The 17,675-nt window shown below is 39.9% G+C and overlaps 1 protein-coding gene across 1 annotated transcript in view; it reads right to left on the bottom strand.

Annotated features, from left to right (window-relative positions):
- Nucleotides 1-17,675, bottom strand: part of grm5b (glutamate receptor, metabotropic 5b) — a 76,648-nt gene that overhangs the window by 5,079 nt on the left and 53,894 nt on the right. Inside the window, exons 7-17 of the mRNA XM_005720712.1 lie at nt 11,715-11,950; nt 10,817-10,938; nt 8,890-9,014; nt 8,629-8,797; nt 8,191-8,317; nt 5,260-5,377; nt 4,975-5,161; nt 4,642-4,800; nt 3,830-3,955; nt 2,937-3,119; nt 2,216-2,382 (exon numbers count right to left, since the gene is read on the bottom strand). Coding sequence (XP_005720769.1) covers nt 2,216-2,382; nt 2,937-3,119; nt 3,830-3,955; nt 4,642-4,800; nt 4,975-5,161; nt 5,260-5,377; nt 8,191-8,317; nt 8,629-8,797; nt 8,890-9,014; nt 10,817-10,938; nt 11,715-11,950 — 1,719 coding nt within the window. The remainder of the gene's footprint in view (nt 1-2,215; nt 2,383-2,936; nt 3,120-3,829; nt 3,956-4,641; nt 4,801-4,974; nt 5,162-5,259; nt 5,378-8,190; nt 8,318-8,628; nt 8,798-8,889; nt 9,015-10,816; nt 10,939-11,714; nt 11,951-17,675) is intronic.

Here is a 17,675-nt window from a genome sequence, read left to right as displayed (position 1 = left end):
ACACACACACACACACACACACACACACACACACACACACACACACACACACACAAACCATACGCCATGCATGTTGATTGAGCAAACCTAACAAAGCCAAGAAAGAGTTGATTATCTTATCTTAAATTTGATCCTATTAGAAATAGGGGTTGTGGAAGGCTTCTTGAGGGGCTACGGTTCTACCAGAGCCATTACAAGAAGAGAGAAACCACTTTAAGAATCATAAACAGAAGTTACTAAAACAATATAGAAGTATGAGCCATCCATGCCACCAAAAGGACAAATATTTGCTTTGAAACTAGTGGAGCATCATCAGTGGTGATGTTGCACTGAAGCAAGTAAGGTTTGCAGCTCCACTGGAATTTGCAAATCAATTATGATCAATACCTACACCCTTACAGGTTTGTTCACACACTTACTCACACATTTGTCTAAAAGTGTGATCATCTATCATTAACCCTTTACTTTGCACTCACTGAAATATTAGGAAATCTAAATTCAAAAACCCTACAATGTTTTTTTAATTACTTTTGCATGTCATTTGTGTGATTATGGCGCAGATCAAGTTGTTACATATGAATTCTGATCTGTTAAAGGCTGGACAGAAGTTACGAAAGATAAGACATTTCACAGAATTAAGGTAATTTAGATTTTATTTAAATCTAAATTACAGATTGAGAGCAAACATCAACTTTTATCTGAAACTGACTTTTTTGTTTTTATGAAGGAATCAGCTTGTTGATGAGAGCTGGGTCTCACACTACTACCCACAGAGGTAACAGCAGTTTATATTGGAATAGTCCATTGTGTCCAAGCCTCCAAAGAAAGGGCACAAGATAAAGACCACATCCTAGAATGTACTCATCTTCTTTTTGTTTGATAATCACCTTGAATTTGACTACAGTCACTTTCACCACACATATTACTACTGTGATATCTGTGGGCATCCGAGGAAGAATATTTGGCACATAACACCACAAGCCATCATGCACCTGCTCTCAGTGCAATGAACAAGGCAGGAATAGTTTGACCACACAACACACTTGCTGCTTGCCACTGCCAGATTTGGCTCCCTGTGATGTAAGGGAGCCAATTTTTAAAATGAGACGAGCAAAATTCAAATCACATTTGTTTCTTACTTTTAATGTTTGGTTTCCAAACTTTAAACCTTTCACTGAAGATTTCAGGTTTATCACTATTTATCAGAACCCACTGAAAAGATTCCAGGTAGAACATTTATAAAAGTTTCCACCAGAAAACAAAACTGATTCATGTATGGACAAGTCGATGAACCCTGTTAAGGTCTGTTTACTCCCTTAATTTCTGAGAATGTCCTGAAGGTAAATCCAGTATTTTTCCACAGTTCAGACATCAGTCAAACATGTCTTTTCTGTTTCCTCGGGTTTGCTGGACTCATGTCTGTATGTGTCTGTTCAGTTTACACAATGACAGCACCTCAAAGGCAACAGTGTCTGAAGAGACAGACAGCCCTCTGCCAATTATCACCGCCCACAGAGGATGACAGGACCATAAGAGAAAAGGGGAAGAGCAAAGTAAAGCGAATGAAGAAGGAAACACTTGTGACATTTCATATAAGAGTGTGATTGAAATCTTGCTTGCCAAGCGGGGTGTGCTGGAGGAACCTGCTGACAAACAAAAATATTCCTTGTCTATTTTTTCTCCCCTTTTCATTTCGGGCAAGTGGCTTTGCGTCACTCCCTTTGTGTCTTTTGATCGGTTCCTTGTCACTGTAGATGACTTGTGGATGGCCTTAAGCAGGGTGTGAAAGCTATTATGTCTCTTTGATCACACTACTCCTTTACCCTTTTCTTTTCTTCTTTTCTTATCACTTCCCCTCTTCATCTCTCTTTCTCTCTCTATGCATCTTCTTCTCCATTTATAATTCTCTTTTTAGTATTTTCCTTAACCCTTCTTCAGTTCATTCCAATCTCTTCCTTTGCTGCATCTCCATTAGGCAATTGTCTGCAGTTCATGTCAGGGTCAGAAGAACAGTCAGGCAGACTCGATGGAGTTCAGAGAATCAATCTCTTAGAGAGCTTAAACACACCGACACACACGTACATGCACACACCATAAATAGTCTCAGAGTGGGCTATTGGAGAAATGGTGCCTTGGAATATAACGGAAGAGCAACCCGGCATTAACCTGGTCAACAAGCCTCTTGGGTACACACAATCCACACACGCAGAAATACCTGAGTGTCTCTCCAGTGGAGCCTCTCCGTTTCCACAGGTTAACCAGACTGGAGGAGCGGCTGGCAGCTGAGGATGATTTGCCATCGCCCACATGCATGCGCACCACCGTGCTAGTGGTGAAGGCACTACGCACATTACGCTCTGGTTTAGCCAGAATGATGTACACCTGATGGAAACGGTTAGATATGAACAGTGACTACTTGGTGTCATTTACTGCAAAGATTAACGGCACTATGCAAATTTCTGGAGAGACTTTGATTGCGTTGGCTACACAAATTGGTCTTTTAATCTTATTTTTTTAGAATAATAATCAAGCCTCTCATGACTCACCTTAATATTCTAAACATATTATAAAAAGAAAATTCTCAAAAGTATTTTTGATTGACTGAATTTCTTGTTTAGGCTTTTTTTTTTTTTACTGTAGTGACACTGTACAAGAAAATCTAGATCCTGATATTACAAGTGCTGAAACATCTGTGATTAAAATATCAAAAGAGATGTTCTCTTGAATCTTAGCATTTATCTATTCAAATATTTGACTCAAATTCTCACAACTGGTGGGGAACTACAGTGAGCTCTGTTGCAATGCTCATTTGAAGCTTAATGTAGTTTATGCACAGATTTAGATAACAACTATAGTCGGATTCCGGTAATATTGATAAAAACAACAGACAAGCAATCAGAATGAAATAAAAAGCAATTTAAGCAAAGCAACCTTACCTTGGGTGCAAACATGCAGCACAGAGCCACAGTGGCGCTCAGGCTGACACTGAAGCACATGGTGATAATTTTGTAGTTAGAGCCAAAGTAGATGGGTACAAATGCCAGCCAGATAATACAGGTGGTGTACATTGTAAAGGCAATGTACTTAGCCTCATTGAAATTAGCTGGGACGTTGCGGGTCTTGGAGGGAAAAAGAAAGAGAAGCATAAGTAAACATTCCTTCATTTCCCTTCACAATTGCTGTTGTGCATTTCGCTGTGATCAAGAAAAATAAAGCAAATGTAGACGTTCTTTACAGTATATACAGCGATACACACTCTTAACCCCTTACAGTTGTCATTTTATTGCTGGCCACACCGATCTGTGCGAGTGAATTAGGTGAGGCATTTAGCCTGCAAAGTTAAATTGGTTTACTCAGCTGCTGTGTTTAAAACTCGGTTAATTTATTTGTTTGAAGTGCAGTGCATTTATCTTCTGTCTCTTTTTACAATTCTGCTCTCATACTCCGCAGAAAATGGATGGCCGCTGGTCATGGATAATCACAACATTGACTTTATAATTTGATTGGGGTAACATAATTTCATTTACTGCCGCCAAAAGATTTTAGAGAGGCAAAACCACAGTGGCTTAATCATTTTTTTTCACATTATGTCTGTGTAAACCTCCTCATATGTAGAGACACTCATACCGAGTATCTCTATGGATAACAACACACTGAACTTTTATTGCATGTCAACAGCGTTTAGAGTTCTCTAACTGGCAGCTTTGCCAGTTGTAACAACATGTTTCAGTCGTGTTCGATACTGTGTTATAGAAATAATGCAAAATTGTCACAGGTATTTTTGATATCGAAGTGGTAATGGGAAAAAGTGACAAACACTATCTCGTACCTTGAAGGCATAAAAGGTGCAGCTAAGGATAAGCAGGCCGTTGTATCCCAGCGGGGCAACCACGCCGAGGTTCGTGGTGTTGCAAATGAGGTTGACCTGGCGGATGCTGGGATAGTCGTGGATGACCTGCAGACACCAGAGGAAATGTGACATGTGTGTTATCCAAAGTGTGACAACACTGTTGCTGTCACGTCTTTAATACAAATAAGAATTGACCGTAGTAAGTCAATGGCGGCATGTAAAATTACAGTTATGGAAGTAATTTCACTGACATTTCATGATCATGCTGCCCACTTCTGATGTACAATATTTATTGGTTTATTGAAAATGAATTCAGGCATTTCAGCAGATAAGAACCAAATTTGATGGTAATCAACTTTACAAATTATATGTGCTGTCAGAAAATTTTAAATTGAACAACTACAGACTTACAAGTAGATGTCTCAATATCCAGCTAGGCTACATCCATTTAGGGGTATACACTAACATTTTAAGCTTTGGTCTTGTTTGAATTCTTACTGCCTTTTATCTGCCAATCAAATCAATTATTTATAATCAGTGAAATTTCTGTTGACAATCAGATGCTGAGGAAACATGTGAAACCGGTGAAGTAGTTTAACACAATTAACAGAACTCAAAATACAAAAATCCAATAAGACACTCTCCTAATTTCTAATAGGGCAAATCTGCAATCTGTTATATTTCAAACTTAACATCCTCTGGTTATTGTTTATTTTGTTTTATTTTATTAATCTTCTGATTTGTCTCCTACTTCTGATGATATTTTTTCTATTAAAACACACAGAGCCTACCTCCGGGGGCTCCATGAGGAAGAGAGCCACAATGATGCCCAGCTGTAGCAGTATGAGGAGGAAGGCAATGATAAGCTGAGCACAGGCAGACATGAAGCGAGGTTTCTTTGTGCAGATCTTCTTCTTGCTTCCTGCCAGGATCCGAGCAATGCGGTTTGTCTGGGGTCAGATTCCAAACATCATCAGGACATATAGTACATACTGAATATGCTGCAATCTGCGTTCTCCGTTCCAACAGAGCACTCACTGTTATTATGCAGACATATCAATGAAAAACACATTAACTGCACACTTTTCACAACTTGTGGACCCACCATTTCACTCAGGCCTTACCTTGGTGACAAGTGCAGAGTAGCTCATGGCAGGTGACAGGCCTATTCCCAGTCGCTGGAGGTAGCAATGGATGACGTGGGGTTTGGCTATGAGGGTAAAGGTACACAGGTATCCCAAACAGATACCTGCCAGTATTATGTAACACAGTTCCCTACTGGAAGATTTCACGACTGGAGTGTCCCGGAATCTGAATATCCACATTCATAAAGACACGCAAGCAAGAATTTAAATAAACAGGAAGGAAAACAATTTCAAAAATCCAATGAAATAAAAGGGATATGTTACCTAATAAAGACTGCAGTGACAAAAAATGTAGCCATTAGACCGAGGCAGGCAAATACCACAGCAGCAATGGGTTCAGGGTCTCCCCATCGAAGGTATTCCACTGGTATTGGGTCACAGCCTGGGGACGTGGGGGACATCAGTTTGTTAATGTATTTTTTCAGAAAAGATTATTCACTGATCATCAGTTTATTTGACATGTGACACACAGGAATATATATGGATAATAAGATTTAGGTAACAATAGCAAACTATTGTTCAGCCTTTACTTTATGCTCATTCTCACACTTTCTTTTTCTTATATCCAGTTTTAACCATTCTGAATAAAATTGGTCTTCGGTTGCTTTCTAAAGGTCCAACAGCTTGCACAGGTCGTGGTTAGAGTTGTACATGTTAGACCTCCAGGCAAGAAACGCTTGCGAGTTATCCGTTGTGCCGAGCTTTGCCTGCAAAGTATGCAACTTTTGTATACAGGTGTGGGTCTGATTTAGTATAAAAAGCATGAGAAGCAAACAGGGCGGAAGGAAGGGGGTTGTTGGTGTAGGTGCCCAAATGAGATGATGACTGTTTAATTACTATCAGTATGAAATCTCTCCACTATTGAACTATGGGACCTTTATTTATCACAAATTACAGTTTTATTTTTTCCCCTTGCACCTCCTTCACTGCTATTTGGAATACTACTTCTAATAATACTTTACAAATACGTCTTTGTACTTCACTTTCCTCTTCTTATCCATCCTCCTGGTCTTTCTTCCTCCTTCCCTGTCATTCACCATTTCTTGTCTGTCTCCTGTTGCTCACCATTTCTTTGTAATAATCCATCCATCACTCTGCCCGCTTCTATTTTCCCGAATATCTTCCTTATCTCTCCTCATCCTCATACCTCCCACCTACTCCTGTAATTCTCTACCTCCATCTCTGTCTTCCTCATAGGCAAGGAGATAAAGTGTCATTAATTAAAGGGACAGTTCTAATTACGAGCCGTCTTAATGCTTGCTGAATTATTGGTCGGTCTAGACATACTTTAGAGGGAAGAAATGCAAATAGTCTCTTTCTAATTCTCTTTCTGCCCCCTGTATATTTTATTTTTTAACCTTTTTTTCTTCCATTTTCTCTGCATGCAAACAGAGAAAAAGATCATTAAAGAAATAACTTAAGAAATCCATAAACTTTGTATTTAACATGGTTAACAAAGTTTATTAAATCAGTAATGAGGTTAGGTCTAAGGGCGTAAACAAAAGCATAAATGGGAGCCAAAGGGCCAGTAAACAAACAGAGAAGCAAAGTCAGGGAGGACTTTCAGACTGAAATGACTGAAAAGCCCAAAGTGAAATATTAATGGAATGAAAACAAATTAAAATCTTTCTGAAATACAATTAAAAATAATTTAATGTATCCGTATCTGTTTCTTTGTCATCTTAAGAATATTTGTGATATTATGTTCATGCTGTTAAATCTATACCTATACAGCTGTTCCACATAATAAACAAACTCAAAAACAATAACTACAGTACCTGTCTTTTCCAGTCATACAAGCTCAAGACCACCCACTAATGACAACGTGAGGTGGGTGGAAATTTAGCTCCAATTAATCTAGATGCTGGGTGGGAAATCCCAGATCAGTGTTTCTCCTCGTGGGCTTTCTCAGAGCAGTCAGAAAGCATTTGCAAAGTCAGCAATTTGATATTTAGTTAGTTCATGGAACCTGCAGGAAATGCTGCAACGCTTGAGTGTAAACCAAACTGGTGCACGAAAGGAAGAGTGACCATTTGAAGTGAGCAGTCACAATAAAGTTTTTCAAACAATCTCAGACTCAGACTGTGGAACTTTACCAATCAGCGAAGAGGCTCAAATCCCATAGCTAATCCTCCCTTTTTCTCCTTCTTTCACTCTCCCTTGCTGCTGCTCATGATGGAGCCTCTATTCATCTCTATCCCACTTTCACCATGACTTTATTTTTTAAGTCTTTTTCCTCTTCCAGTCTTTTCTTGTTTTTGTTCCACTGCTGTCTGAAAAACGATTCCATATCCTTTCAATGGTTTTCGCTCCCACTTTGCTTCTGTCCTTGTCAGCTGAGACCTTGCTTTACCTTTTCCCTCTGCTCCTTTACCTTTTCCCCCCTCCCCTTTATATCTTATATATTTTTTTCCCTCAGATTTCTTTTGGCCTCAAGGAGAAAGATCAAAATGTCTGCTGGTGGAACAGGGCAAGCAGTTTGTTTACACCTCATTATTACTGTTCCATATAGCCCCGCAGGGGGACACGCAGCACTTATTGTTGATGAAACGAGACACATGCATGTAGTCACACACTCTGAGCCCACAGTCACGAACACTAACGAACACACGGATAACCCCAATTAAGCCTCCGTTCCTTTATCTTCTTTCTCCAGTGTCAGCTTTCTGCTGATCATTTTCGCACTGATTCACTCCCTGTTTCAGTTTTTAAAGATTCTTCTGTCTCAGACAGAGAAGCTCCCTCTGAATTTTCAGCAGGTCTCAATTCATGTTTTAATCATTGAGCTTGGTGAGGAGCTAGCGTGCAGTATAATGAGAAGCTGAAAGAACAACAAGGCAATATGCAACCTCTTCGAACGCAATGGAGAGGAAAAAAATTTTCATTGCAACTGAAGTGTATTTGCATGGCAAGTCGCTCTCGTTGCAGAATAATTAAAACACGAGTGACCATGTTGGTAACAAATTAACGATATGAGAGAGAGGGAGTGGCTGGGAGGAAAAGGGAGTGGAGAAGAAGAAACTAGGAGGAGGGAAGAGGAGGGTATGGTAAATGGATGCCTCTCACTTTCTCTCTCTAGGGTAACTTGTGCAGGATTTCCTGTGCAATGCTAATATGTAATACACACTGACAGGCTGTATTAAGAAAAAAAAAATCCATCATGTGAATATTCTTTATATCTTTTAAGATACCGACCTGTGAGGTCATTATTAGGCCAGGAGCCCAGCTCACAGGCTTGGCAGGTGTACTCATCAAACACAAATTCATTTTCTTTGCAGGGGGTGCACGTCCAGCAGCAACTCACTTCACCTTTACGGATCACCTGAAGGAGACAGAATACGCACTCACGCCATAAGCAGAGTTCAAACGAAGCCACTGTATTAATGTGAAGCTTTACTTTCAGTCATGTCACATAAATGATCTGTAGGAGGAGCAAAGAGGTCTGGTATAAAAGTAGAATACAGCCTACACCTCTTTCACCTCAGAAAGAGGTGTAGGCTGGTAACGTAACATGATACAAATCAGTTTGTGATGATAATGAAAATTCCTCAAACACTCATCATACTAATAATTTTATTATTCAGTTATTTTAATCTAATTCCGGGTCTACTGTGTGAAAATTACTCATCTTACCTTAATCTGCCCTTTGTCACAGGGGTCACTGCAGACTGACTTGATCACGCTTTCTTTGCTGGGCCAGATTTCATCATCATCTATTTTTAAGCCTCTGTTGTCCCAACTGCCGACGTTTATGTAGTCATAGTAGTCCTTCCCCATCTTTTTGAAGTTCATTATTTCATACCTGTAAACAAAAGGTGCACATTGAACAACAGTGGGAGGTTGTTTGCACTCCATAGAGATCTATGACGTCTCTGCACAGTTTAAAGCACCTACCTGCCGGGTGAGTCTCCGTTTTCATCAAATAAGATTCCTTCCCCTGACACACCGGTGAAGTTGGTTTTCATCAAAAAGTCCAGAAGTCTAGCCCCATCAATGGGTCGCATGGCATCGCACAGGCCCTTAAAACACATAGATGGTCATGTCGCACCCAGAAAAACAGTTATGACCATCAACTTTAACAACATAAATTTCCATAATTTTATGGAAGTAAATTGTGTACAACTGGCCTTTCAATTAATTATTATTCTCAAAACATGTTCACTGTACTTTGGAAGCAACACAATGTAAAGATAAAATTTAACCAATCAGCTGTTGAGGTGAGTCGGCTCGCCACATTCTAGAAAAAGTGAGGACAGCGTGGCAGTATGGTTTCCTATGCAGTGCCTATTCTATGCAAGCCAAACAGTGCAACATTTTCACAATCATCTCATAAAGTTTAGTTAAAATTAAGTCCATGTTGACATTTTTGCATTAATGAATTTTAAGTCATCCCCACAAAGTATGTAGAGGTGAAGCAGCACCGGCGTTTGGTGCCAAAAATACAGAATCGTGCTGCTCTATACTTAAAATTTAGCATTTTGTTTTCTGAATTTCTAAGTGAATATGAAGTTTGACATATACTATCAGTGTTTGGCATCATTTTAATTTACATTTTCCTGAATAAATGCAAAGTGTTGTCCAAAGTCTATTATATTTCCATGTAAACCTCTTTTAAAAAAATGTTCTTGGGTAGTCATGTAGCTCGCAAATTTGAGTTGCTGTGCCAAATTCTGAAATACTACTGCAGGAGCCTTGGTTCAAGTGTCTCCCTCCCTTCTCTCCTGTCCACTTAGTGTCCTGTCAAAACTAAAGCCTAAAAAGAGCCCCAAAATAAAATCTTACAAAAAGGTCAGCTTTCCTTGTTCGGTTTCTTCCTTTCTTTGAAACATGACAGCTAGAGGCTTGCTCAAGCAAATACACTTGCATTTTTCACCTTTTATTAGCTGCGCCTCAATTTTCTAGCAAAACATTACTTACTAAGTAGTGTGCTGAAAGTTGGAATCGTGGCATCAGAACTAAGTGATAGCGTCAGACGTCAAACTGTTATTGTAAGCAAAGAAAGACTAAGTGTGCATTAGATTATGGCTAGACCTGAGGTCTGAGAGGGGGTGTATGGCATTTGACTTGTTCAGAGCACAATCAGGACATCATCAGAACATCAGCACAACAAGCTTTGTTTGCTAAGAGATGAAAAAGTAACTTCATCACAGTAACACAGTGCTGTGTGTGGAGATGCAAACAGGAAATAATTAATATATTCATTAATTTTCTTTACCTGTTAGAGTATGGGATGTATTTGCACAAATCTTTAGAGCTTTAAATACCAAATGCAAACTAGGACAGGACCTAAAATGTAACCATTTTACATCTAATTCTTATCCTTTCGTCCTTTTCCATTAGTCTTGCTAAGCTGGTGGTCTGTTTTGGTGAGTTTGCTGAGAGTCTCTTATATGTAATCACCATAGAAACTGCTCGATCAGCCCAGTTTAACCTGCAGGAGTTTGTGAAAGCTCCTGTAACATGTTTTACTTTTGCAGCGGAAATAAATATATGTTTGGGGAAAACAGCTGTCACAGATAATGAGCTCAAAAATAGTCTGAAAATAGTAAAGTAACTGCTCCACAGGCACTGCTGAAACCCTTCAGAAATCTCAGCAAGACCTTGGAGAAGGATCTTTACTGGTGTTCCCAGACTTTTGGATACCAACTTACATAATGTGATAACAAGTCAAAAATAGGCCGCGTGGCGACTGTACCATGGCATCAATACTTAGGCTCTGTAAGTCCTGCTATTTTCCCTCTCCATCTCTTCATTGCCCTCATTTTGTCTGTAGTATGTCTTAGTGTACCCCTCCTTATTCATCCACCAGAGCAGCACCTACCTTGTAACCTGGGCAGAGTGACCGTTGCATGTTATGCAGGCCATATGCCATTGAGTAGATGGCGTTAATGACAAATCCCATCTTAGTGTCCTGTGCATATTGCTGCCGAAGTGACTCTCGCTCTGCAGAGGTGAAGGAGTAGAGTTGGGGGAAATGGACAGTTGGGTTAGTGAGGAACAGTAGGTAGAAAAAAGGCAAACATATCAGAGAAACTCTTAATATCCCCTTTAGGTTTTATGAAAAAACTGTCCCCGCCAAACATCAAAGACCGCTGTCATTCCTCTTCCTCATCAGTTACTTTCCACCTCCGTGTCTCATTTTCTTTCTGTCTCTGTCTGTGTCCTGTTCATTTGTATTTCACGTCCCATTTCATTAGAATACATGAGACACGGGTCCCTTTGATGCTACGCTCACACACTGTTTTGCCTATGAATGGGGGGAAAGGAACAGAGAGAGAAAGACATGGGGGCGGATAGACGCTGAAAATAAAGGGTGGGTTCACTCACAGCCACACGAGATGGCTGCAGATGAACCGGAAAGCTCTGTGCATCCATGTGGTCTGTGTGTAGGTGTGTGACTGTGTGTTCACACATTCTCTTTGTTTGTTATTTGCATTAACAGCAGCCATTACAAAAACCTATCAAAAGAAATGCAGATTGGTACTGTGGCCTGTTATGCAGACTCAAAACAATATATGTTGTCTGCCAACAATACAGCCTCTCTTTTCTTTCAGTATTCAAGCACAGCTGTAAATTTCTGGTGTTATCCCTTATGTGAGTAAAGGGACTTGACCAATAACAAACCTAATGTAAACTATAGTAACTCTACCATTAAAAATGTTCAAGTGCAATAACGGCAGTCTATTTTTGACTGTATTTCTATTTCTGTCTGTACTTACTGCTGCAGGTGCGGTTGTACTTGCTGTTCTCCTGGGTGTGACCTTTTAGTCGACACTGAAAGCGATGCTGCCAGAACTCTGGAAACCAAGGGTTTCTGTGATTGTTTTCAGGACGAAGTTTAAGGTAGTATTCATCAAACCATTTCACGTCAGCCGACTGGAGCTTGATGGTAATCCCGCCGGCCGCTTCCTTAACATAGCCATCTGTCACATCATACCTGTCCGCCCATCCATCACTGCAGAGATACAAATAAAATGATGACTAGAATTAATTCAGTCCAATTATCTGTGCTCCACTTTTTCACATCCAAACAGGATTTAATTTTTGAGTAACAGATGTCAATAATATGAGAGAAGACCAACGTCAAACATCAAAATCAAAACAGACAAGCAAGAAGGCCCTGCAGGAACACCACAATACTGCACAAAAGCAGAGGAGGAGTTCTTGTAGAGTACAGTATCTCCACATTTGGTGCATTTTTTTGTGCCAAGACAGCCAAAATGCAGCTGAAGTATGCAAGACTGCAGGAGAAATATTAGGAGAAATGAAAATAATGTCAGTAGTTGATATTATCACAATACTACCACAGAGTTATTTCCCACGATCACTTTGGAGTTTGGACAGTTTTTCATGTCATCTAATTCCATTAAATCACACAGAGAATGGCCATTTCTGCACTGCACAGTTACATCCTGATTGTTTGATTTTAAAATCCAGTGTGGTGGTGTACAGAGGCAAGTCTCACTGCCCAAAAATGTATAAATCTAACTGTATATACATGTGCTATCAAGGAAGCTTCTAATGAATCTTATACTGGTCCTTTATTTCCCCTCGTAGTTGAGCTCCTGCGTATTTATTTATTTATTTGGCCTTTTTCAGCTTTATTTGTCAGACGCAGTGAGGCGAGGCCAGGAAAGCAGGGGCAGAGAGAGGAGGGGGAAGACATGCAGCAAAGGACTGTGGGTTGGACTCGAACCCAGGCCGGCCGCTCTTAGCCATACGGCATGTGGCCACCATTTTAGTGCACAGAGCTAAACTGGCGCCAAGCTCCAGTGTTTTTAATGCCGAATAGAACCATGACTGACATCCTCATAGAAACTCCTCCACTATAGGCTTTTGACTTCACCAGATGCTATCCCAACAAATAAACTGCAGTACAGTCTTTGACAGCTTATGTCAGCTTCCCAAATGTGCCCCATCTACTCAGTCTGCATCATTTCATTTTGTTTACTCTCTCCTTCAGTTTTTGTATTGCCTCTAACTTCTCTCCGCTGACTGTTCACAGTAAATGGCTGCTTATGTCTGAGCGTGGTTCAGCTGAAGGTCTCTTCCTGTCAAGAGGAAATTCTTATTCTCGCTTTCACTAAGGTGGGAAGAAGGGTCAAATTGTGGGATTGTCTGGGTTTGCTTAAAATCCAAGGTACCTTTTCACAGCAACCGCAGAGGAAAGTGGGCCATTCGAGTTTTATTATATCTTCACAGCTCAAAATACAGGAAACACTTAGGGGTGTGCAGGTTTAGCTTGAGAGGTAAAGCACAGGGTCAGCACTATGTCACTGTAACATATAAACCCTTTTTCGCACATCCACACGCAGACACTGTAGATGACATTTACTTTGTAAGTTTCCCAGTTCCCTTGCAGGAATGGAAGAGAAGAAAAAAAAATTGAAACAGAGTGATGGGAAATCAAACTAAAGTCAGAGAAACAGAAATAAAAAAAGAGGACTGCCGTGAAAGCTGGCACAAAACCAACGATTATCAGAGAGACAGATGACAGGGAGGCAGGGAAAGCTTATATCATTATGGACAATGTCCAAAAGTCATTTTATTGCTGAGAAATAGACAGAACTAGGATGCACAGACACATAAACACACACGCATGCATACGCCAGCCGGGCTCAGAGACGATCTAGGTCAAATGGAGTATTTTGGCTGCAGCTCAGCAGCAATGCCTCGTCAGACACCAGCAAGACAAATATAACTTCCTCACAATGCACATACATAAACTGTGGAGACATATCGCTGCATTTTGCATTTTTTGGAGGAGATTTGGGTTTACTGTTCCTCAAGGAGGAACAGATGGCAAAGTGAGTGTGTCTGTGTGTGTGTGAGAGAGCAAGATAAAGAGAGAGAAGTGGATGTGAATGACAAATCCTCTCTCGTCCTTTCACAACTACACCCAACAAGGCCTCAAGCAAGACAACGATCTTTCTTTCTTCCTTCCTTCCTTCATTCTTCCCTTCTTATTTTTTTCTCTCTCTGAGCCTCCGGAGAACAAAACTCATTTTCTCCAACAGCATTCCTTGCAGTGTCTGTCTGCCATCAAGTGCATTCCCCCTTTTTTTTATTCTCTCTGTTGTTGCTGTCACCTCCTGCCATGTGGCTGTTGTTATAAATCAAGGTAGAAACATTTCTAGATTGCAATCCATTACATTAAACTTACAAATATAAGTGCACAAGGGTGCAATTTGTGGTGTTCTATTGGCATGAAAGGGCTGGGGGTTGATGTGCTTCTATGAGGAAAGCTTGTTAACCTCTTTTAATGCTTTTATTATAGCTCTTCTAGTTATTATTTTGGTTATATGCAATTAACCAGAACAATGGATGTTTGTTTGATGTCCATTTTCATTGAAATATGGTTTTATGGGTTTCATTTAACAAAATAAATGAATAAATAAATGAATCAAACTTCCAGTGACACACAGAATAACCAGCCATGGAATATCTACCAATTTCATACCAGATTGTTGTAAACATCACATTTTAACTCGATTTGAGATCATGTGTCTTTAAAATAACTCCATAAAAAGTGAAAGTCAGTGGAGCTGAATTTTGGCCGCTGACTGCAGTAAATGTTTGTCTATGGTGCCATGCAGAGGATGAGGGATCGATGAACAGCTCCCCTGCGGCATGAAATGAAAGGATTTGGGATATTTATGTGAGATTTTTCCTCCTGGACTTTGTTTAACATAGTGTTGTACTGACATTATGACACACAGCAGGTTCCAAAGCAAGACAGCAAGACAGCAAGAAAGCAAGAAAGAAAGAAAGAAAGAAAGAAGAGACTGACAGGCAGGCGAGTGAAATCACAGAAGTAGAAAGAGACATGCCGAGGTAAACAATCAATGATCATTAATCAGCACCATCTAATCCTCATCTCATCAATGGGTTTCTCCTTTTTTCTCTGACACAGGTTTTTTTTCCCCTCATCTGTCTTTTTTTTCTTGCCTCCTCTCATTATCGCCTCACCTTCAGCTTTCCCTTGAGCCCCTTTGCTCTGCTTTTCTATCCTGTTCTTTTTTATTCTCCGGCTCTGTCACATTCCACTGCAGCCATCTGTAATTATGTGCCTCTCACTCTCTCTTTTTTATGCCTTTTTTGCCTCACCGACTTCATTTTCTTACTTTTCTTTCCATAGATAACGCCCATACTTTCAATACATAATTACTTGTTAATACACAGGCACATTTCTCTCATTATTCTTCATGTTTAGCAATTATACTTTCCTCCTTTCCTTCTTTAACTTGCCACCACTTTGGTAACTTTCCAGGTCACACCTGCAGCTCCCCAAAAAAATTTTGCAACATGCACACTCTTCCATTAATCATCCTCCAATGTTAAGTAATGGACATGGAAACTTGTGGTTAATTATAATTAAGTATGTATTTTAAAGGTTTTTGCGTACAAAACTTACAATGCTCACAAATACTCAATGTCTCCCCCTCCGAGTGCACAGCATGTATCCAGACATGATAGCTAGTCAAACTTCCCCTATGCTTTTGGTAGCATGTCTAGTTTCAGTGGAGCCACTGTTCTTGTTATGCTACCTACCGCCAACCATATGAAACTCACAAATCCCCTATTTCTAAGAGGACGTGCTTCAGCTGTGGGATTAAATCGCTGAAATCAGATGATTCTCTTTTATACACCCCATATTTATAAGCAAGAAAATTTTTAAAGCAGCATTCATGATTGTATGGGGGGTGCATTAATGCCCCTCGGCATGGGTAGCACACCCATTAATGCTGAATGATAAATCCAGGATTTGGGGCAAAGTATGGTGCCATCCAGATGACAACTTTTTTTTCTTTTAATTTGGCCCAGAAAATACCCGTCCACATTCTCCATGTATTACAAAACAAAAATGGAAAATCTCTGGCTTTCCATACTCCTATGGTTTACTGCAAATGTGCTCTAGCATCTGCTAGCACCAAAATGAGGAAAACTAAAATGTAAAATGAAAAGTTTGCTTGCTTTCAACTATTTTGACGAGTGAACTTGTTTGGTTTAACGCAGTGCTGAGTTCTGTTCTGAATTTCAAATATGAATTTTGAATACTGTAATTCATGAAAACCCTTAAATTTCTTTGCTGTTTTGCATCACACTTTATCCTGAAACTGCTAAACTCATTCTTTCCTCATGAATGTCCTTTTACATACCCAATACTCAATCACATTGCTCGCGTGTTAATAATAGGATAACACAACTTTTCCAGCCTTTCATTGCTCTACCAGCCCAACTTTTGGCTTCACACTCACACTAATGACTGCAGAGGAAAAACAGAAAACAAAGATCTGCAGTGATTTATCAACAAACTTCTAATTGGGCCCTTCAGAAAGCAATATGTTTTGTGAGCTCTCCAGTACAATTGCTGCAAATGATATTTGCTCTGTTCTCTGTCTTGCATAAATAAAATAATAGTTTCTCAGATGGCTAGATGACTCCCACACATTTTGGAAAATGGAAGTTGTCTCCACAAATAACACATTTTCATCCAAATGCCAGATTCCTATTTTTAGTTTTTCACTGAAACATTTTACGGCTGTTCACACGTGCAGTTCACTGTTGTGCTCATGTGCAAACTGTTGTTTCTTTAAACAATATGCAATATCACTTAGCTAATTATTTATTAAGTAGCATTTTTTAATCTGAAAGTAGGGACTATTAATAAAGGACTGAGTTCACATACAGAGCCTGCATTAGACTGCTTTAAGGTGCCTTACATGTGAGATGTGTCACATTCAATTTTGCTGTGGTGCAGTGATACTTTTGTAACACTGCCTGTTTGGTATCTTGGTGACTTGTTTGTATCAAAGTAGGCTGTAGGCGGAGGCACAGTCGGGTGGAATTTTGGTTCTTTTTCACACTGCAAACTGTAACGTTGTTGTCAAGGACAAGGACATGCTAGAAATAGGTCTTTTTTAAATGACTGTACAGCACCTACATATAATTAATGTGTTAATCTGAATGTTTCAAATACAAATTACTCACAGTCTGCTAAATATTTGTGGATTCCTGATTACTAAGGAGCTGCAGCATGCTAAGAAGCAAACCTGCACATCTTCAACAAGGATATTAGGATCCTTTAACAGAGTGAACTCACTTTGTTCAGGTACAAAGTGCCAGCGATTCATTGCATGGACCACACTGTTCTACAAAGCATGAGAGAAGTTGGTGTGATATGCGATGACTGACACTAGTTTCCAGCACACCCACTGCTAATGTATGGTAATTGATTCATTTCAGTTCCCACCTCATTTGTGAGAGCACAACAGGCAAGCTGCATGCTTCCAATCACAAAACCACCAAAGGTGTGTGAGGTTTGTCATCACTATGTATTTAAAGAAGCTTTGTACTCTTTACTTTCTTGCCAAAAAATGATTAAAGCCTACAGTTTTGAACAAAAACACAAGGATGCACTTGCGATATGCAACTGTACAGGTGACGTCACAAGTCTGTCTGTCTGTCTGTCTGTGTCTGACAGACAGACAGATAGACAGATAGTTAAATATATATATATTAGTGGTGCAACGGATCACAGTTGATCCATAATCCAAAACTGATCCTACTCCACGGTTCGGCACGCATGTGATCCGAAGATTCGAAAAAGAAGGAAAAAAAGTATGTCTATGGTGTGCGTGGTCAGTCTGTCAAGCGATAGTTATGGCCAGCGCTAGCGG

This window comes from Pundamilia nyererei, unplaced genomic scaffold (assembly GCF_000239375.1).
Source record: "Pundamilia nyererei isolate P.nyererei 1_Seehausen unplaced genomic scaffold, PunNye1.0 scaffold00003, whole genome shotgun sequence".
NCBI lineage: Eukaryota > Metazoa > Chordata > Actinopteri > Cichliformes > Cichlidae > Pundamilia > Pundamilia nyererei.
The sequence above is the reverse complement of the archived record's forward strand: the minus strand, read 5'-3'. Positions and strand labels throughout refer to the sequence as shown.